The 23506-nt window shown below is 38.3% G+C and overlaps 1 protein-coding gene across 1 annotated transcript in view; it reads left to right on the top strand.

Annotated features, from left to right (window-relative positions):
- LOC120328063 (nucleosome-remodeling factor subunit BPTF-like) overlaps positions 1-23506 on the top strand; it is a 43691-nt gene that overhangs the window by 5553 nt on the left and 14632 nt on the right. The window contains exons 6-28 of the mRNA XM_078119026.1: positions 511-612; positions 1606-1674; positions 4802-4963; positions 5408-5590; positions 6027-6193; positions 7698-7797; positions 8118-8229; positions 9029-9256; positions 9927-10597; positions 11666-11801; positions 12436-12563; positions 13325-13390; positions 13676-13773; positions 14343-14517; positions 14913-15047; positions 15734-15955; positions 16386-16518; positions 17463-17922; positions 18480-20241; positions 21382-21437; positions 21840-21937; positions 22388-22544; positions 23247-23407. Coding sequence (XP_077975152.1) covers positions 511-612; positions 1606-1674; positions 4802-4963; positions 5408-5590; positions 6027-6193; positions 7698-7797; positions 8118-8229; positions 9029-9256; positions 9927-10597; positions 11666-11801; positions 12436-12563; positions 13325-13390; positions 13676-13773; positions 14343-14517; positions 14913-15047; positions 15734-15955; positions 16386-16518; positions 17463-17922; positions 18480-20241; positions 21382-21437; positions 21840-21937; positions 22388-22544; positions 23247-23407 — 5581 coding nt within the window. The remainder of the gene's footprint in view (positions 1-510; positions 613-1605; positions 1675-4801; positions 4964-5407; positions 5591-6026; positions 6194-7697; positions 7798-8117; positions 8230-9028; positions 9257-9926; positions 10598-11665; positions 11802-12435; positions 12564-13324; positions 13391-13675; positions 13774-14342; positions 14518-14912; positions 15048-15733; positions 15956-16385; positions 16519-17462; positions 17923-18479; positions 20242-21381; positions 21438-21839; positions 21938-22387; positions 22545-23246; positions 23408-23506) is intronic.

Below are 23506 nucleotides of genomic sequence, written 5' to 3'. Positions count from 1 at the left end.
TATGACCAAGGTATTTCCGCACTAAATTAAATCATTTTAAACACTTAACCATGATCCATGCTTGATCTGAGATCTGAGTGTTCACAATCACGGTAAACGCATCATGTTGCTTTTGTATATTTTCTATTTCACTACATATTGAATTTTATTTTGTGTAAGTATTTCAAAGTCCAAAAATGTACAAAGAATTTGTGTTCACCTGACATGACCATCAAGAGCTTCAGTCCTTCAACTTTTTCTCAGAAATTTCAACTTTGATTGCCATCATTAGAAGTCTGATATTCTGACTCCCGATTCTGTGCTGGTTTGAAAATACTAATTACGCTTCATTACGAATAAAAACCTGCAAAACTCCGGCTCCATAGCCTTGGTGATGTCAAGTGATTGACGACTTTTAAAAAGTTTGATCCTGGATTGGTTCACCATAGTGTTATTTGAATGGTGCTTTCTGACCTTTGACCTGAGCCTTTTTCTTTGCCTAAAGATAAAGTATTTTTTTTTCTGTTTCAGACGCTTCGTCATTTTCGTTCCTGTCTCCGTCTCTCTCCGATGTTGTTTGAAGACTTCTGTGCTGCTCTCGTTGATGAAGAGACTAATATTTTACTAACGGAGGTAAAATTTATACATCTTTTTTTGGTTTTGTGTTTATTTTTGCGAGGGGGAGAGACACATCCATTGACTGTAAATTTCAAGATATCGTTTTTGCACTTTCACTATGAACAGAGATCTCGACAAAGCAGCCAATGATCTGCTGATCTTATAACATGTTGTTCGTTTCTCACATGCTAGCTTTTAGGGCATTGTAACAGCATAGGCATAGATAATAAATTTGACTCTGGTATAGGCTTTTCAACGCAAAGAGATTGAAATTAATCGCACGTACTGATTGAACTAAATTATAAACTAGTTTTTCAGGCCACACATCATTCAAAATTGGCACTTATTGCGAGCTGCACAATTTTTTCTTGTGGGGCTGCGTTTAGCCCGCAGGCCGCAGGTTGCACACACATGGTCTAAAACAGGGGTTCTCAACCTTTTTTCTGCCAAGTACCCCCTGAGTCACGAAACAATCAACGCGACCCCCCGGTAATCAGACCCCGAACAAAGTTGTGATATATTGACTAACAATTTGTTGCAACAACAATTTATTGACCAGATGTAACTAAATTTAATCTTCGTGGTAATATTATTATTACCGCCCAACTAATGAATTCCTAAAATATCTCCCAAGTTTCTGAGAGCATAATCACTTTATCCAATGCTCGCAGCACGCTGTCTTCAGAGATTTGACAGTTTGCCTACAAAGCCGTGAATTTCACATTGTTGCGTCACAATCACAACGACGGAAGATCGGGGAAAATCTACATTTCAATTGGCATCTAGTTTCAACGGGCACACACCCTACTCATTACTACTAGTAATGAATTATATTAAAAAACAGCAACATACAAAAAGTCGACTGCCGTCCAAGTACCCCTGGAAATCTTCTCGTGAACCTCTGGGGGTTCGCGAACCCCGGGTTGAGAACCCCTGGTCTAAAACATTGTTATGAAAAAACTAAAAATATGGAGCCCTAATAATAATACTGTAATATTTTGTTTCTAGTGCTTCACATCAGTTCTGAAATCTATTCTGAGAGAAGAAGATTCTGCTGGAGTTTTGTTTGGACCTCATGTAAGTGATCCATGGTTTTATCTAACTTAGAACTGATATTGAAGTGGACCTTTTAGGGTCAGAAAGAGGACTGGGTGTAATCAAATGAACTGCTTGAAACCAGAGGTAGTGGAGCGGTTGTCAGTGTTTGGCATATATAGCTAAGAGCTGGAGCCAGAATTGGAGGCGCCGTTCGTACCACTTCATGGCAGCTCCTGCCACGAACGAACCGCGGCAGCTCTTGCCATGGTTTTATAGCGCTATTCAGTAATCAGTATTAACGGTATATTCACAAATAAATGTACCAGATTCTAATTGATCATGCGGAATTATATCTACTTAAACCCTAACTCCAACCCTAAATCCATCAAAACTGTATCCATAAAAATAACGTTCCAACTTACCCAATATTTGTCACCATAAGGGACAGCCCTGTCTTTACGGCCCACCTGCCGTGGTTACGGCAGCAAAATTTTACCTGCCATTGATTTTCAATTTGCTGCCGCGGTAACGGCAGCTCGTCATTGTTTTGTGGCAGCTAAAAAGGCAGTCGCCATAGGTTTGGCCGTAGCGGCCAGTGGCGCAACCAGCGGGGGGGTTACGGGGGTCGTGTCCCCCCCGTTTGAAATTCGTTTTTTTTTATTACTGTTCTACGTTCAAACAACGTCGTTCTACGGTCATAACAATCCGGTGAAAACTACTTTTTTCCAGTGCTTTATCACCTCGACGTAATTTAACACCGCCCGACTTCAATCATACCTTTTTGATGTTAGTTACGTAATAATCGCTATCCCCGCGTATATGTTTGTATTCGAAAATGAGATATGTTACCTCAAAAAAGTAGAAATCGCGCGCTGTCGATGCGAATTGAAAGCGACAATAGCATAATGCTATCTCTCTCTCTCTTGTGACGAATACTCTCGTGCTTCATCATCTTGACGCAATGTAACGCCGCCCGTCTTCATGTTATAATAATGCAGTAGAAACTCTGAAAATCTGGATACGAAAATCATTTTCGGAAAAATATTGCTTCGATTAACCTAAGATTTTCTACATATGAAAGGCCGAAAACGCCATACACATCCTACCGCCCCCGTCCACGTTCTGATTTAAAAACATTCCACAATTATTTCATTTTTTATCGCAATCGAAAGCAGCCATGCGTGGCACGGCAATAACTAACAGTCGTCGTGAAAGATTTTCAATAAACTCCGACTTGAAGTGCTTATAAGACGTTGAGGACGTTTTTGTTTGAAATTTTTTACATTCGTTATCGTATATTTCAATTTAGTCAAGATATGTTGTGCACCACGCAAGAAACTTAAAAGCAAATCCTGCCCTAATTAATTGTTTCCATCCTCAGTTTTGATAGTTATCGAACATAACGGGAAATTTTTTAATTTCTTGCAATCTATAAAATAGCTTCTAAATATTATTTGGTTTCTATCAGAGATTTTATCGTTATCCCGATTCCCGACGTCGTTGATAACAATATCGTTCATTTTAAGTTGGAGGTATTGGTTTATAATCAAAAAATTATAACACATAAAATGGAAAACGCCGACTCAAAAAGTAAAACACGTTTTTCCATCTTTATTCTCTATTATTGGCGGACGGAAGCTTGGGAATCGGGTTTAACTAATTTGATTATGATGACGATGGTAAACAAAAGTACACAAACACACCATACCGTTCTTAGTTTTTAGTCGTTATTTCTCTGTCCTTTCTTCTTTCTATGTGCATAATTAAGAACATAAAACGTGTTTTATTTTTGAACTCTGCGCTGATTTGAATATTTCATGTCGGCTGTTATGTATTTTTGTTTGTAAATGAATACCGCTAACTTAAACTGAACGATGTTGTCATCAACGCCGGATGCCGACGAAATCCGCGATAGATATTAAATACTATTTTAAGAGCTATTTTATACGCGCTAAATTACAAGAAATGAAAAAATTTCCTGTTATGTTCGGTCACTATCGAAACTGAGGATGAAAACAACTAATTAAGACACAATTTGCCAAGGACGCCTAAACCATCTCGACTAGGTTAAAATACACGATAAGAAAATATTTTCAATCAAAAACGTCCTCGAAGTCTTATAAGTTCTTCAAGTCGGCGTTTATCGAAATTCTTTTTATGTCAGCTGTAATATATTGCCGAACCACACATGGACGACGATGCTAGGATATGTGCGCCATATTCGGGATTATTATAAACACGAAAAAACAGTATTTGAAGTTTGCGATATTGAAATTTAAATTCGATTTGGACATCCCTGCATTAAATTAGTCAGTTTTTAGTTGTGTTTCCAAAATTAGTTGTAAATCAATTATTTCAATTGTCATTATGTCTTCCGGTGAGCTTCAGTTTAGTTTAGAATTTTTCTGGGGTTAGGGTCGGGAAAAGGTCCATTCGCAAGAAGTGCATTTTGTTTTTAGTCTTGACGAATTCACCCAACGAGCAAGGCGCGGCTCGAGGGAAACACTGGAATTTATTCAAGCCGTGTTTCACTATCCACGAGGCGCAAAGCGAGGGAAACGTTGAAAATAATTAACAGCTTTTCGTTAGCAATTCGCTGGAATGCAATGAACGGCGTTTTGTTACCCACAAGGTGCAAGACATAGCGAAGCGACGTTAATGAACGAGGGCAAGGTAAACGAAAGGCTGGGATTTAATCGATGGCGTTTCCCTTTTAACCATGAGCAATTTATCGAGTTCCAGCGGGGCGACACCTAGTGGCGTTGCGACTTACGTCGTGGTTGCACTGTGTAAATTCCGGTCGACCCCCCCCCCCCCCCCCCTGTTGAAAACGGCCTGGTTGCGCCACTGGTAGCGGCCATGGTATGGAAATACTGCCATGGTTTTGCGGCAGCTGCATACGCGACAGAATACTTAAAACTGAACTTGCAGAATTGGGTTCGGAGTTCTGAACTGGAGTCGAGGCCAGAATTGTTTACAATCCGATGATGATAAAATCAAAATTTTTTCAACTTATTAGTCTTTTTTTTTGAAGGGCACGCACGGCCCTGCTTGAAACAGTTCAATAACATTTACTTTTGCAATCTACCAACTGTTAGACGAGAGAAGAAAAGTAATCTAATCATATATTCAGAAATCTTACTGATCTAAATTTTCTTTATTTAAGGATCAAAAAGACTCAATATGGGCGGCAGTTGGCTTTATCGATCACATGACTTGGCCTGAAATTGTCCGAGGATATCTTGAAAGTACTGGGGAACATCCTGAAGCTTTGAAGATTGCCATGAATCCTAAGTTTCCAAGAGTTAACGTGGAGGATAAGGTTAAGGTGGGTATTCAAATGTATTGTTGTGTCACCTGCATTTTTACCATATGTTATTTATTACCCATAATAAATTTGATCAATGGTTGGAAATAAAATAAACTTCTTCTATCCTTAATAAGTACTGATGTTAAAACATATTGGTCTATTAACAAAATTTTGCAATAAAATGTTCTGAATTCGTCTGCCAATAAGCATTTTTAATATGTTGTTACAACTTGTTTATCTCTGCAAATGCCATGGCAATGATAAAAAGTAAGCCTAGTGACTACTCGCAACTTTGCTCAATTATGAGTCTGTTTTGAGTGTGCCTAAAAACTATACCCCTCAAGCAAGGGTTTTCCAATTTGTGTATTTAAAAACGAAACCTCTCTCACCGAAAACATTTAAAAAATGTACAAAAACCAACCGAAACTGTCAAAGACTTACCAAAAACTTCTTGTTTTCCAGGTCCTAAAGACACTCACAGACATATATTTAACGTCGAATAAGATCCGAGACCAGTTGATGACAGACGGAGTGATACATTACGATGATAACTGCAGGGTTTGCCACAAGTTAGGAGATCTACTTTGCTGTGAAACTTGTCCTGCTGTGTATCATTTGGCTTGTTGTGACCCACCGTTAGTAGAGGTATGTATGGTTATTTATATTGTATTTTATATATTGTCTTTGAATAGAAATTAACCATTTAAAATATTTCACTAACCTAGAATATTCTCAAATACATACATAGTTCAAAGGCTTGTATGTTTTTTGTAGATCCGCCTTTTTTTTTACTTTCATTGTACTCCCATAGTTTCGCTGTTTCATAACTAAAATATTCAGATTCTTTCTAAAACATAATTGTTCTATACACAAGTGTGTACCTTGTTTAGAGTTGAGGTGTGAATACAAATCATAAAAATTACACTTAATTAGTTTAAGGTGCCAGACGTGTGTGGCCCATGAATTGAACTTAACAATTAAGCATTCTAACAAACCAAAAACACAGTTCTTGCTCCCTCAGGGCACGTGCACCCCAGATTAGGAGAAAACACTGATCTGAAAACAATATTTCGTCTTCCAGGTCCCAGACGATGAATGGCAATGTGAAATCTGCGTAGCTCATAAATTAAACGGAGTCTTTAACTGCGAACCCCAGCAGGAATTCAAAAGTCAATATCTGAGACATGAACCAATTGGAATGGATAGACATGGAAATAAGTACTGGTTTCTTGCTAGGAGGCTGATTGTGTGAGTTGTTGTGTTTTTTTAAAGTGAGGGGGAAGTACCAGGTCACTACCATTATCTCAAAATTTAAGATTTTTCAGAGTCTGGATTTTAGACATCAAATGAGTGGTTCTCAAACGTTTTGAGCCGCGCCCCCATTTTACAATTTGTCAGCTCTTGCGCCCCCCTCAAAAATAACTAGCTAACAATAAGCTACAAACAACAGATTGTAAGGCGAAAAGTATGTTTTATTCAAAAAACATGTTGAAAATATGCGGATGGAACATAAATATCCTGAACCAGGGTGGTCCACACCCAGGCCCGTGGGCCACATGTGACCCGTCGCTTCATTATTTATGGCCCGCGTTGCCTTCGGAGAGTAATCAAAAAATCATATCTTGGGTTGCTTCTCATAAAATTGATCAGAAAATTTTTTTGACGTATTGTTACATCACTACTGTCGCTGAATTGACTAGTATTATGGCTTGCTGAGGCAACTAGCGAAGTTAAATGGTGATGTTATGGGCAGTTAAAATTATTAACTGGCCCTCTATCTTTTTGGTCGGGAATATATGCTAACAATATAGGCATCATAGAAAACTAAAAATCAAATGCGGATTCCATTAGCTTAGGTTGGCAATGGCTGATAATTACGTGTTTACACAATAGAAGTGTTCGTTTTGTATTGCACTGTTTAACTGTTCTTGGCCTTATTGTGGCCCGCGAACAATGCAAAAATAATTTTGTGGCCCGCGGAGTCGACAACCTTGGACAACCCTGTCCTAAACAAAGGAATGTAAATCCAACAAATTTTATTTTTTAATTAGTTCCACGTCCCCTCAAAAAATTTTCTGTGAATTGTCATTTTCTCTGAGTTCAGATCTGGGGGCAAGGTCAGAATTTCCCACCAACTTGATTACCAGCTGTAGTAATTCTCTAAATGGCTGTGAGTTTATGCTTCAAGTAATTGCAAATTTTTCTTGAAGCTGCAACCCAATCTACCACTACCAGCGAACTACCAAAACGAATCCAATACATTCAAAATTACTGTTATTGAATGAAATAAATTCAGGATATCTGGGGAGTATTTAGAACATTTACATTTGTGTAATCATCTATGTATTTTAAATAGGTGAAGTTACTAATCCACAAACTAGATAGCGATCGGAGACTGTCGACTTATCGATAGCGACACCGCATGTCCCATCACTAAATAATTAATAACTCGCTAATTATACTACATAATTCATCCAAAATCAATAGGCTTTTGGTCCGAGATAGGATGAATGCACATACAAAATTTGGAGCAGATTCAACATCGCTTTCGTGAGATATCGCGTAACATACGAAAGTGAAACAAACAAACAGACAAATACCTATCAACATACTTACCAATCGAGATCGATAAGTAATAAAACTGTTAGTGCTCATTTCAGCACAATACAGGTTGTAATACACAATACACAATAAGGTTGTAAGATTATGTACTAACTAAATTTCTAACCTCTATCTCTATTTTTTCTTTCAGTGAAGGGGCGGAGGAAGTTCGTTATTACTCAACAATGGAACAATATGAAGAAGTTTTATCAAAACTTGATCCTGATCGTTATGAGATCGTTTTGTTTGAGGTGAGAACTGTGTTACTCGTATGCTTTTTTTTGAAGGATATTTTACTTCGTTTTCATATATCACTCCGAATCGCCTTTTTGTCTCTGCTGTCGTCAAATTTTATTGTTGCTGTTCCTTGGGTTTTTTTCACGGGGGACCTGGGAATGTATGTACCACTCTGAGAACTCCTGTTGGGTACGGCCTCCACCATCAAGATCTTTTTTTTAAACCTAACGTATTATCCAATATACTTGTGTGACTAAAATTTTATTATTTTTGTTATGTCCTTTGTCTTCTTATCTCTCTCCTAATTTATTAAATTTCATTTTTCTACAAACAGGCTCTCAAGGATGTCACAGAAGAATTTCCCAAACAGTGTATTTTAACGGAAGAACTGACCAGGGAGGCATTGCCTGATGAAAAAACAACAATGTATCTTGATGCATTAAAAGGTAGACCAAGTTTTTGAAAGTTTTTTCCATATCTTTAAACTTGAAATAAGCACCGGTTAGTTTTATATTGTTATACTGAGTGGCCAGGTCGCACACCGTGGTAAATATTAAATTAATGAAGATACACAAACCTTGGAATAATTCGATCTTGATACACAATGATTGGTCACTCAAATAGTGGGAAATAAGATCAGAGCACTGTGATTCCAAGATGATAATCATAATTGTAAATGAGAAAACGAGAATATTGGTTGGAAACCGAAGACTTATCGATCGATAGTTAGGGGATCCCCCAAAACAGAAACTGCAGTTTCGATTCATCCGCTCTTGTAACTTGCGCACTGCGCGTCGCACATACACACTCGGCGGGTCTCAAAATTCTCTCGCTTTACAAAAATCTAGATCACTATATCAATAATTGATTGATAACTCGCTAATTATACGACATAATTCGCCCAAAATCAATAGGCTTCTGGTCCGAGATAAAATGAATGCACATGCAAAATCTGGAGCAGATTCAATCTCGTTTTCGTGAGATATCGCGTGCATCTAACAGACAAACAGACATACATACCGACAAATACCTATCAACATACTTACTGATTAAAATCGATAAGTAATAAGTTAATAATTTGGAGTCTGAAATCCCAACACTAATTCAGCTCCATCGAATTTGGAATTTTGAGGAGTTTGAAAATACAACTTCAAATCATGCTAAGTCTCGATTCTGCAACTTTATCGAATATCATTTCTAAGTTGAACTTCATGTAACATCGCTTTATGTTTTTTAAAATATTAGCCCGTGTTAAACGAGAAAAGGAAGAAAAACTGGAACAAGAACGACTGAAAAAAATGGAAGAAGAAAAAAGAAAACAGAAGGAAGAGGAAGAAATCAGAAGGAAGGAAGAAATGGAAAAGGCTGAAAAGGAAAGAAAGGAACAACAGGAAAAGGCCGAAAAGGAAGAACAGGAAAAAGCTGAAAACTCAAAAGACATGAAAATGGAAATTGGAACTGAAAAACCAGAAGGTATTGCCTGTTCAAAAATTATGTGACAGGATGAACTTTCCTGCTGCCTATGACTAGTTTCTTATAATGATACCCCCATAAATAATACCTCAAAAGAATTCTGGGAGATAAAGATTTTTTTTAGATGCTGTTGTACATGAGAATTAATAAGTCAAGGGCGAAGTAAGAGGGGGAATGTTATTATTATTTTATTTAAATCATCAAACAGCAACCAACCCTCCGTATAACGTGCTGCCCAGGGCATCTACCTTATGACCCTAGACAGGCCACTGACCATGATTCTCAAAATTTCATGATTTTGTTCCCTCCTTTCAAAAACTCTCAAAACTTTGTTCTTCTAGAAAAATACCTAGTTTTGATTTCAAAGTGTTCCCATCTATTGTTTTACTAACTTCGCTTGGAAATTATAAAAGCCAAATGCGAAAGTAAAAGAATAAGAAAATCATGTTCAATTTTCTTTAAATCAATGTAGTCATGACTAATGGTATCTGGTGAAGAAATTTGCTTGTGGCCCCCAGAGAAGTGCTTCATGCCCCCCTCGAAGGGGCCGGGGGTCAATTTGGAGTAACCCTGTTGCAGATCTTTGAGAGCTTTCCAAACATGTTTTAGGGTGCCTAATTTAGATGGAATATCGGCATCACTTATTAAAATTATTGCAATCTTTATTCAGAAACCTCTACAACCACTCCTGAAGACCAGAAACCAGATATTACTGTTACAAAAACCAACACAGACCAATCTGATGTACCAACCAGCACCATTCAAACCATTCCAGAGATTAAAGAAGAAATTCCGAAACCATTAGACAAAGAAACACTTCCAGTTCCTGCAAATTCTTCCGGCGAAGGGTCACAAACTCTAACCCCAAATGCAACAGGGTCACAACCTTTAACCCCAAATGCAACAGGGTCACAACCTTTAACCCCAAATGCAACAGGGTCACAACCTGTGACCCCTGTTAAACCAGAATTGCAAACAGCAATAGAAAGCATCACAGAGCCTCAACCAACAAACCCAATTACTGTGGGGTCACAACCTTTAACCCCTAAAGCTTCAGAATCATCACCTTTGGCCCCTAAACTTGCAGAGTCACAACCTTTGACCCCAAAGATAATGACTTCTCAACCTGTTACTTCTACTTTATCTGCTTTGAAATCTTTGACGCAATCAGTCTCAGGATCGCAATCATTGACCCCATCAGTATCAAGGTCACAACCTTTGACCCCTGTGGTACTGAGTAGTACCCCTACAAGACCAGCAATTACTTTGACCCCAAGAGGAGCCATAAATCCTGTCCTAACTCCGAAGCTGATTCAGGGAGGTCAAGGAAAGAATATACAGGTTTGTAAAGTTGTAAGGTTTGCTCGGCGGTATGGTGTATTCTGCTATTACAGTCGTTCTCGACCTTTTTTTTTCGTGGCCCAATAACGAGAATATCGGTCGGAGACCGAAGACTTATCGATCTTAGATCGGTAATTAGTTAATAACTCGCTAATTATACGACATAATTAGCTCAAAATCTATAGGCTTCTGGTCCGAGGTAAGATGCATGCACATGCAAAATTTGGAGCAGATTCAACCACGCGTTCGCGAGATATCGCGTTCATCTAACAGACACACAGACAGACATACATACATACAGACAAATACCTATCAATATACTTACCGATCTTAAGATCGATAAGTAATTAATATGAAAAACCCCTCAGTCGCAAAAACAGTATTACCATTCATTGCCAACTGCATTCAAAATTTACCTCTAGTGACACAAAATAAAAATAAATTTAATAATACCTCTTGCAATTTCAACGGGTTTGTGGCCCACTTCAGAGCGTTGCTGTGGCCCAGCAGTGGGCCAGGTTGAGAACCAGTGTGATAAGCGTATTCCTAACACTACCACTAACCTTGGGACTTAACTTTAATATTTGCTATGACTGGAACTTTGATCACGACTCTGGTGAACTTGACTTGTGTCTCATGGTGTAAAGCAGTGGTTTTTAGGCTTTGGTTCTCAACACCCCGTGGTTTCGGGAGTGCAGTACGGGTGTTCCGCAAGTTTCCACTCCCTTATGAAAGGCTATATTATCATATGCATATTGATTAAATGGACCTCCAGAAGTATGTGCACCAAGATGGCGCACAACCTGAACATTGTAGTTGTACCAGGTTAGGGTTCAGGTTGTGCGCCATCCTGGTGCACATACTTTGGGAGCGCCGATTAAATATAATCAAATAGATATTAGGTTATCTAGTATTATTGGACTTGCTACCCTTTGAAGATCATTTTGTTTTGCCAGTATGGTTTGCATTTATTATCTATATATATATAGGGTTTCACGGAACTCCGGTTGCAAACTACTGTTATACAATATCACCTCAATACTGGGTTAACTCACTTTTAATTAACAGGTTATTAAATTGAATCAAAAGCCTGTCCAATCCAACATATCTCAGTTGAAGACCTTATTTGTGTTGAACAAAGATGGATCAAAAACTCAAATAACTCTGGGACCTGCAGGAAAGCTCATGCCTGCTAATGCTACAGGTAATTAAAGTCAAGTTTGCCATATTGGAACTTTAGTCTTTCATATAATGCTATAGTGGGTGTTGAATTTTTTATCCCTTGGGTGTGGACTTGGGTCAATATTTTTTTATTTTATTTTCGAAATGGCTGGATCTTTTTGGTTTGTCTTCAGCTACTCAATTTATTACACACTGGGTACCGAGTTAGACATGTGAAATAAAGCCAAGATTTTCCACCTGCAATGCCAACATAGTTGAGTCCACTGTTTTAATTTCTAGGGCCCATAAAAACATGATTTAACCTCATTTGCACCAGTATTTCTCCAACGTACATGATCTGGTGCTCTCTTCTAGAGGCTTCTATTCCTTATATTCCCTGGTCTTCAATTAAAATGTCTAGTTTGACCTGTTTCCATTGGTTATTTTCTGCTCCATGTTAACAAACGAGTAATAAACCTAAGTAAATAGATAAATGCATCGCAGTAAAGGAATTGAACGAACACAGTTTACTTCAAAGTTATGTCGCGATGGTGTCATCGCGGATGGTAACCAATATAGGCCTTTACTAGTGGCTCTTTTAGAATCGCACTGCTACCCCCCAGTGACCGACGTCCAATGGAAACCCCGATTTATATCTCAAACATTCTTTTCTACAGGTAATGCTCCAACCCAACTCAATCGACAGATCCTGGTTCTTAACTCAGCGAAGGTGGCTTTGCCTAAAGTTAACAGAGAATTAAAGAAACTTGAGTTCACAGGAGCAGGACCTAAGACATTGAATACGGTTAGTGCTGGTTGCATTTGTACTTGGGTTACTTTTTTGAGTGGGGGGGGGGAGGGGAATTCCTTTGTTGGAGTTCACAGCAGCTCGGCCAAAGACATTGAATTCGGCTAGTGCTGGTTGCATTTGTACTGAAATTATTTTTTTAAGTGGGGGGGGGGGGGATTCCTTTGTTGGGGTTCACAGCAGCTCGGCCAAAGACATTGAATACGGCTAGTACTGGTTGCATTTGTACTGAAATTTTTTTTTTAAGGGGGGGGGGGGAATTCCTAGGGGGGGGATTTCTTTGTTGGGGTTCACAGCAGCTCGGCCAAATACATTGAATACGGTTAGTGCTAGTTGCATTTGTACTTGGGTTACTTTTTTGAGTGGGGGGGGGGGGGGGAGGGGAATTCCTTTGTTCGTGTTCACAGCAGCTCGGCTAAAGACATTGAATACTGCTAGGGCTGGTTGCATTTGTACTGGAGTTAATTTTTCCAGGACCCCCAAAACTAAAATAAACTCAAATTTAATATAACAGCAAAAATTATAAAATTGACAATACCTTTCATAAGATGTACTTGCATATTCTATCACAAAATATCAAATCTTGACTCTATTTCGTGTCTGGTGGGTTTCAGTACTGGTTTCAAATCCTTTCAAATTTTGTTATTGTTAAAAAAGAATTTACCATGATCCCCATTTAGTCCTTTTGCAACCCAACGGGGGTCGGGCCCTCTTTTTGATCTGCTCTGCTCATATTTTGTTGAATTTTTTATATTCAGACTACAACCACGCATCATATAATCAGCACACCTCATCAGCTGAGACGGGGGAAGCCCATGCCTGCGGTAAGCTAAATAGTTTTGGTCTTCGGTGGAAATATTTTTTTTTCATCTTTGCTGTCTCATAGTAAGTCTCTACTCAAGTAAGGGGGTTACTGGAACTTGATCTCAAAATATAATTGAGTGGGGCGCCCAGAACTGACATGAGCAAACTGTGGCTTGCGTGCCAAATTTGGCCCGTTGGTGATTCAATCTGTTCCGCCTGATGCTGCCATAAATTTCTGCTTTTAACCAATTTTACATGCACTACCATGATTGTTGGTATTTAATTTTCTAATCTAATTTTTTTAGACTCCTACCACACCATCACAGACTCCAGTCACCATTAAAGAAGAACCGAAACCAAAGAAGATATTGACGCACGATGAGGAGGCAGAGTCATATTTTAGGTTTGTTCAGTGCAGCGTTTCCAACGGTTTTGAACTTTCGGATTTCCCAAATTTTGGGAATTTATTGTATTGCATTGACAAAAATATTTGTCCGGCCCGCTTCAACACAGTTTGAGTCATACCCGTCTGCGGTCCAAAAAGTTTGGTGACCCCTGCACTAGATCATGGGTTTTCAACCTTTCTTCTCTTAAGTTGCACAAAAATTCTGTGGCCATGAACCTTTCTCATGCAAGAAAAAAACTACGATAGAAACGAAAATTTATTTTTTGTAAAAATGGACAACTTTTAATTGAAAATTACGACTCAGTTTCTAGAAACAGCATCATCATTCATTGCTACTTTAATCAAACTATAACATTTTATCAATAACTCCAGCCATTTTCAATATGTTCATGGTCCACCTGAAAAAACATTACAGAAATATATTTAGGTTCATGTGTAGCAAGCAAGACTCTTGAATCACTTAGATCTATTAAAGGAAATTAGTAAATCAGTGAAACCTGGTGAAATGTCAATGCTTGAACTCAAACTTCTCTGAACCGGCATACAAATTTTATTTTCAAATCCAGACTAGGAGAAGACAAAGCGTATCGTCAGTATGTGAACCATTACACAGAAAACAATCTTGCTTTGAATAAACTTCAACACAAAGAAGAGAGGGATAGAGAGAGATATTTGTCGTATAAATTCTCATTGTTCGGGGAGGGACAATTCAAATGGATCGGAGACACAATGGGAAATGAGGTACATTTGTCTTTAATTTTCACTAATCTTTTTGCAGCCAAGGTGCGCCTCGTAGATCTTTACTTTGGAACTTGGAAGTTCATAAAAGTGACAAATTTCCATATCTATAAACCAGTGGTTCCCAAACCGCAACCCACATGCCAATTACAATTTAATAGGGCCCGTTGAACTTAAGTAAAATAGTTTTACACTGTAAGTTTTTTCTTTTGAATTCTAGATACTGCAAATTGTTGCGTCATTATCACAGTTTAAGCATGTGTGTATTCGTAACAATCCTATCGGTGTTTCACCCCTTTCCTCTCTGGCGAATATCCTTCTGCTTGTAAGTTTTGGCCCCAGTAAATCAACTCTGGAAACCAAATAAACATCTAAGGATATACTTTTTATTTTGGCAGAAATCCATGCTGGAGACACTTCGTAGCACTTTGATGCATCTGGAACACCAAATACCTTTATGCTTTATGCATACAAAATGGGAAAGGTATAGAAAAGCTTGGGGGAAGATTGTGCTTGGATGTGACACTCCACAGGTAAGGAGAGGGTTAATATCCCTGTATTATATTCCTTGTGTGAAGAGTTAATTTTGAGTGCAGTTTTGGTCAAAACGTTTGCTTTTTGTATTTGTGTGCAAATGCATTTTGAATGGGCTTATCCTGAGCACATTATTATGTGCTGTGGCCCTCTACAAATGGGGAAAAGGTTAATTTTTTATGCAGATATAATTTAAAATTTATATTCAATAATGTACTGTGAAAATGTATATTGAATAGGCTGAGACCATCCCCTTGTGAGGGAAGTTTTGTATTACCTATGGTTGGTTGTTGAGATGCATGGGTCACATGTGCCTTGTGTGTGCAGAATAAGCCTTCTGACTTTGCAGGATTACAGTTGATAATGGTTAAATTTGATAGTAATTTACTATGTAAGTGTAATGGGGTCCTAAGGCTGGCCATGGCAATAAATTCTTGTTCTTCCGAAACCATGCGGTACTGCATTTATCAGGCTTGCCAGAGTATCCAATCTTTTATGTGGCTGCTTTGTTCATATCGCGCGAGATATGCCACAAAGACGAGAAATCATGTTTATGTAAATTGTTTTCCTATTACGTTCGGATAGCTCATGGACCCAGCCCCTGGGGTTTGACCTCTAAATGGGGAGCACTGCCCTATCTAAACTAAATCCTTGGTCCTTATCATCTGTGTATGGTATATTGCAGAACTTTGCTGCCGCTCTCGGAATTCTTGAGATGGCGACAAGAAACGTCGTGAAACGATCAGTTTGGAGAGTTTCGAACGGATTACCGAAAATGAAACGAGTGTCTGTTACCGATAAAGAAGAATGGGATAAGAAGAGAAAACACAAGTTACGAGCAGATGAAGAAGAATCGAATAGAAATGCTGTTTGGTGCAAATATACATTCCCTATCAAGAGTTCATTGGTAAGTGAGGACGGGTTAATACTATGTCATGGAAGGGTTACTGGGCGGTAAGGTGTGACTAGAGTTGTTAATATTCAAATAATTTTATATTTCGAGATGGGCGTGCAACAGGCGTTCAGCGGGCCACAACCAAGCACGCCAAGCCATTCGAGTTGCCCTTGACAACACTGAGATTCCCCCCATCAAGCATAAAATCCTAATCCCACAGTATACATTCACATGGCTTGAATACATATTTTTTGCTTTTGCCGCTACGTTATATCTTTCGCCTTTTTGCCCAGTGCCTTTATTACTGTAAAGTAAGTGAAAAGTAAAAATTTGTTTCGCTTCTAGCATTGTGGCGCCTGTTTGGGAACCGCTGACATAGCAGGATGTTATCGTATTTCTTTTTTACATAAGGTGTTACAATTTAAACGTTCATCCTTCTTAGGTGTGGAAAGTTCGTGGTGAAGAATACCGGATGACTGGTTATGGAGGTTGGATTTGGGTTTCAACTACGAGACTGTCTAAAACCCGTCCGTACAGTCCAAAACCATTCACACTGGTTCATGAAATGAGCAAGGGTGAGTTATAGATATTTATATATGATATTTTTGATAGACATATTGTATTTTATTTGTTAATAAAACTTTAGAATTCATAAAATTCCAACAAAATATTTAACTATGTGTGAAAAATTATCATTTGTTGATATTGTGCTATTTTATTTTGTTTTATTTCTGGCAACACCGCCCTGTATATTGATTATTCTAAAATTTCACCAAAATATTTCGATTCATAGTGTTTTTTTATAGTGGTTTTTAACCAGGGCCCTGCAGCACCCTAGGGCTCTGCCAGTACAGTCCGGCGGTTCTGCAAGTTTTCAATCAAATCCGAAAATCTATATTAAAATGTATATATTGTTTGGGGCTCCCGAAGTATGCGAACCAAGATGGCGGACATCGGAATGTAATATGTGTACTGGGTTAGGGTTAGGCCATAATTTTAGGTATAAATACTACGGGAAGCTCTTGGCTAGTCTTCGAACTGATAATAGGACTAAAATAAGGAAAATTGGAAAAAATTTATCGCCTAACCCTAACCTGTTACCCATGTTACGTTCCGATGTCCGCCATCTTGGTTCGCATACTTCGGGAGCACCTATTGTTTGAATATAACCAAATACCTTAATTAGGTTTGCCCCTATTATCAAACTTGCTAAACTTTAACGATTATTTTGTTTTGCTAGTATTAGGTTTGCTTTAATTTATATTCATACATAGTTCATACAATTCAGACAACATGAGACAATTAAACTATTGCACGAGGGTTCCCCCAAAATGTTTCATTAGGGTTCCGCTCGACCTAAAAGGTTAAAAAACAGTGTTGTTGGGGTTGGGGTCCTGTTCCTTTGCAATCTCACTTGACAAAAATAAGTCTATAATGAAAAGTAGCCTTCTTCAAGTTGTGGAATCAATATTTATAAGTTTTTCTATAAGTTGTTTTATTCATTTCATGTTAATCACAGATGCTACCCCCACTACAAATGCTACCCCCACTACAAATGAAAAACCAATCAAGATGGAAGTTGACACTCCAGAGAAAAAAGAAACTGTTCCAATCCTCCCCGATATTGACACGGATTCAGAAAAATCAACATCGACTACCAGCACCACGACAACAAAGTCCGCAGATTTAACCGAAGATAAAACAATGTTCGATACATTGGTGCAAGAGGCTTCTTCTCAATCAAAACCCATTGTGACATCATCAAGTGAGACTACTGTGACATCACAATCTGAGTCAGATACAGTGGCAACCACAGCTATACCCGCTGTGACATCACAATCTAAAAGTCCTTCTGAGCTTTATGACTCTATAATTAACTCATGTGATGTCATAAATGTATCTGAGAACCTTTTGAAACGTACTCCCATATACAACAAGAAATGGTCGGCTTCCAAAGTGGATATATTATTAGGATGGAGGTGGGTTATTATTTGTTTATTTGTGAGAGCAGTGGTTTTTCAAACTTTTGTGGCTTGTGGCTCGCTGTTTAACATTCCAGTAGTATTTATAGTGTTATTTTGATTGGTAGATTCCAAAGTAGCCACTATTTTCAAAAACATGACCAAATTTACCATTTTCATTACATATGGATTAGGTGGGGGACATACATATTGTTGATGTTGAGAAATGATTTGCTTTTCTTTTTTGACTAAAGAACAAATCGCTTTCAAATTTTATAAACAAAAGTGCCCCTTGAAGCCTTATTTTTATATTTTAACGTATTTCCTGGTAGACACATAATTTATGAAAATATGGAACATAAAGGCTTTTATCAATGTAGCTGTTTACTGTTTCTAGCGATAACTATTTTTCTACTACAAATCGAGATGCTTGTTCACACCCTTGATCTGAGGGAATAAATCTAATCTTCTTGAAACTAATAAATATCAGGTCCACTGACTTCTTTATTGCGCAATCCTGAAGTTTTCCACAATAATAGTTCAATGCTTTGTGTTAAAGTTTTCTTTACTTTCAGAATGGTGCAAAAAGAGAAAGAAGCTGAAAAAGCTGAAGTTAAGGCTGTTACCAATAGCGACAGCACCACAAGTGAACCTAAACCAGTTGCCGTAGTAACAAAATCAATAACCACAACAACAAATGTAAAAGCACCTACTGATGTCACCATGGCAACTTCAGTTGCCGTGAGCAACAAATCGAATGACTTTGTTAAAGACTCTGTTGCTATGGAGACTAATAAAACATCACAGACAACAACCAATTCTGTCACTATGGCAACTAATGAAAACAAACATCTCGTTGAAGAGAACAAAGAGGATTCAGAAATTGATGTGGTTGGTGGTCTGCAAGGGGTTAATTCTGGGAAGATTCTCGAAGGCACCACTACGATGCCACTGCTAGATAAAATCCCTTGCATTAAAGAGGAATTACAAAGTGACATTGAAGCCATGCCACAGCAAGTCAATGAACCTATGGAAATTGATCCTCCTGTCAGTGCAGATGCCACAAGTACAGTAAAAACCAATTCTGTTCCCACGGCAGTGAACGGTGCCACAACCAGTACCAAATTTGAAATACCCCAAATATCTGAAACAGATGTCAACACTGGGGACAGTGACACCAAATTAGACCCTAACATTCCAAATTCCATTCCCGCTGTAACTGATTTTGTTGATGCCACAACTGATTCTGTAGATACCACAACTAATTCTGTTAATGCCACACCTGATTCTGTTGATGCCATACCTGATCCTGTTGATGTCACAACCAATCCTAATCATACCAAAGGCAATCCTATTGGTGCCACAACAGAAACTGAAAACCATGTCGAGACTGAGACTATAACTTCTACTGATGACTCCCTTACCAAACCAGATGCCATTACCAATTCATTTGATGCCACGACCAATGGTATCAGCGCAGACACCATAACTACGGAAGACACCACTGAATCTGTCGATAGTATCGTTGAGACCACTCAGACCAATATGGTCAGCGAAGACCAGAAAGTAACAGTTATCGAGACCATAACCACGACCGTAACCAAAACTACCACCCTCAGTAAAACCATTATAAGTACCAACACTCAGGAACCAATTAGCAGTACATCTGTAATCGGCTCAACTGGTGCTCTCCTCACTAAACCTGAACTGAAGGATGATAAAGATAGTGGCATTGGAGTTATGCCACAAAAAGCAAATGATGTCACTAACAATGATGCCAATCCCTCTGTTGAAGATGGTACCAATTCAATAGAAGTTGCCAAAAATAGTGAAACTGAAGTCACGCCACAATTTGTACAAGATGCCAGTGAAGTCATGTCACAATCCATACAAGATGCCACAGGAAGCGGTGCCATTGGAGTCATGTCAAAATCAGTACAAGATGCCGCAAAAAGTCAAATAAGTGCCTATGAAACCTTGCCATCACAGCAGGTACAAGATACCATGAAAAGTGAAAGTATTGCAAGTGATTCCACACCACAATCAGTACAAGATGCCACAAAAAGTGAATCCACGCCACAATCATCCCGAAGTGCCTCACCAAATGTTAAAGAACCCATTATTTCTTTGCCGCGAATTACCACAAAGTCAGGAATCAAGGCAGCCTTAATGGTCACCAACGTCCATAAATCAAAAGTTTTGATGTCCAGAATGTCACGGCAAAGACGAGTGAGACGTCAAAATAATAACGGCGTCCTGTCATCAACACAAACTGTTTGGAAATTGCAACGATACCGAAAAACATCGTCCACACTAAAAAAGGAAAGTGCTATGAAGGTACAACTTTTAATAAACTTATTTTAATTTTTTAATATAACTTATGTTCATATTTTCATACCTTTGCACAGAACAAATATTTAGTTCTGGACCAAACACAAAGAAGTGAGTGAAACCTAGGACCACACCTTCATTTAACATAGGCTAGTAGTTGCAGGAAAAAAAACTCAGTATGAACCAAAAACCAAACCGAACCAAAAAACTCAGATTAAACCAAGTTAAAACTTGTTTTGCGGGTGGCACACCATTTGAAATTAAGAGGGCAATACAATTGTTCCTTTTGGGCCGTATTTGGGTCGCAGGTTGCACGCCCCTGTTCTATTCAACAACATGCTAATCCAAGCTGTTAGCTGTTTCCAATGAACTGTGAAAGATTCTCGCTTTTCCAATAATAGCCTGCATTACATACAAAATGCCTCTTATCTGGAGCTTTATTACTTATCGATCTCGATCAGTAAGTATGTTGATAAGTATTTGTCTGTTTGTTTGTTTGTTTGTTTCACTTTCGTATGTTACTCGATATCTCACGAAAGCGTGGTTGAATCTGCTCCAAATTTTGCATGTGCATTCATCATATTTCAGACCAGAAGCCTATTGATTTTGGATACATTATGTCATATAAATAGCGATTTATTGATTAATTAGTGATGAAACACGCGGTGTCGCTATTGAGTCGGAGCGAAGAATTCGAAACCGCAGATCGATAGGTCGGCGGTCTCCGATCGATATCTAGTTTATTTCATTAAACGAACAAACAAATGCTCAATATTTTTCTTATCGGGATGTTGAGAAAATATTTGTAATAGCGATGTTAAGTTTTCACTTATCGATCTCGATCGGTAAGTATGTTGATAGATATTTGTCTGTCTGTGTGTTAGATGCACGTGATATCTCACAAAAGCGAGGTTGAATCTGCTCCAGATTTTGCGTGTGCATTCATCTTAGCTCGGATCAGAAGCCTATTGATTTTAAATGAATTATGTCGTATAATTAGCGAGTTATTAATTAATTAGTGATGGGACACACGGTGTCACTATGGAGTAAAGTGCTGTTTTGGGGGATCCCCTAACTTTCGATCGATAAGTCTTCGGTTTCCAACCGAATTCTAGTTATTTTATTATTGATTTTTCTTATTTTCAGCTCCCGTTGCCATGGAAATTTACATCTGGGAAATTGAGAAAGAAAAGTATTTTCAGGTATTTTGTTCGGATTTTTTTCTAATAATTATTCCGAAAATTAAGGACTCAAAAGTATATTCAAGTATTCGATACATCACAGGCTCTCCAGGGATTTTCAAAATGAACCAAATATTCAAATACATGTTATTCATACAATTTTAGGTGTAATTTGGAATAATATAATTTGAAAATTTGTATTTGTTATTTCATAGCTCTTTCGGCCGGGAGATGCGGGTTTCAAAGGTCTTGAGGGAAATTCACATTTTTTGACTATTGGCTGAATCTGCTAGCTGTGACAGTCTAACTTGGCAATTAGAAATTACAGATGAACGTAATATTCCCCCCCCCCCCCCCTTTAAACCTATTAAAGAAACAAACAAAGTAAATGTATCTTAATTTGAAAACGATTCTACATTTCAGGCTACCAGCATCTGTTACTCGAAAGTTAGCAATCAGCGGAGGTCAGTGGGCATACAGACGTGGATTTACGTTCGGTGCAAAATGGTTTTCAGGTCTTGGTAAGTCGGCATTTATGATTGATATGTATGGATTGTTTTGTTATTATGTTGTTGTTGTTCTTGTTGTTCTTTGCCACAGAAAAAAATCATTTTTCTCTTTGATTACTGGACCAATTGCTTTGAAATTTTCAGTGCTTAAGGATTAAATTTTTCGCTAGAAGGCTATTACTTTCATTTATTTCAAATATTTCGGTGAGATGTATGGGATTCGTTTTTTGTGTGCTATGACCTCATCAAAATTTGCCACCATGTGGCCATTCTGTGAGCTCTATGTGTCCATATATTTGAGCATAGCTCTCTTGTTATTTAGTAAATTCCCTTTTCTTGGATTTTTTTCTTAATTTACAGTGCTTTCACATGTCCTCTATGAACAAAGCATTGTATCCAGAATTGCATATTTTTTAAAGGGAACTTTGATTTTCAACTTAATTTTTAAATTTTATATTTCAGAGCAATATTGGTTCTACCCCTGTCCTCGGCCGACGTTCAGTCTAACATGGAGATACAAACTTCAGAACGTCAACACATTTGGTGCAGTCGCTCATCTTATCAGAATATTCTGGCATGCGATTAAGTGGGATAGGATGACTATGAGGCCTCAGAATGAGTAAGTTTACATAGTGCTTTATTATTTTTATCAAGTAACGGTGTGGCGCATCGCTAAGCGTTAGGAATACTCTTATCAACCTCCGTGGGTTCGCAGGTTCGATCCCGTGCGGGGATAGTTATGTGCAAGAGGATTGCTGAACACTTAGGGTGGTTCATGTAACCTCTGGTCGGTTACGCCTTTCTCCACCATCAAGTTCATGCATCTGAAACAAATAACTGGCTAACTAATCTCATACCTGACAATGGAATGGTAACCGCACAAGAGGCCGAGGTTCGCCATATGATTAAGTCATGGTTTTGCAGGTTTGAACCCCATGCGGGGTTGTTGTAGGGTGGTTCACATTACCAATGGCTTATTACGACTTTTCTCCACACTCAAGTCCATGCATCTGGAAACAAATAACTGGCAAACTAATCCCATACCCGACATGGAATGGTTAGCGGACGAAAGACATCAGTTCATCATATGATTAAGCTATCTTATCGGTCCCCCCCCGGTATAAATATGTAAAGTTTTATGGCGAATGGTTCAGCAGAGCATAAATTTCGTCGTTTTTAATTTGGACAGATAATGTAGTGTTTCTTGGACTACATAGCTTTGAGTATTTTCCCTAACATTCTGTAACTGAAGTTGATTTTCTACGATATATCATTTGTCCTTTTGATATTTTATCAAAGTGAACACTGGATTGTTTCACAGTGATGTTGTCAATTCTGTAACAACTGATGATGAAATAATAACAACAGAACTACTCAAGCGTAAAGACAATTTATCGACTGGACTGCATTCGGAATATTACGTTCGTCGCATAACAATGCCGATAACTGACCCAGAAGAAGAGGCTCTTAAAGCTATTAAACGTGAGTATATCATCCTTTCATGAAGAATAAGCTTACACATGACCACGTTTTCATAGTCAACATGTCTTTTTCATTGGCGTTGGGAATCTGAGTAGGAAC

This window comes from Styela clava, chromosome 13 (genome assembly GCF_964204865.1).
Source record: "Styela clava chromosome 13, kaStyClav1.hap1.2, whole genome shotgun sequence".
NCBI lineage: Eukaryota > Metazoa > Chordata > Ascidiacea > Stolidobranchia > Styelidae > Styela > Styela clava.
This window is presented reverse-complemented; position numbering and strand designations above follow the sequence as displayed.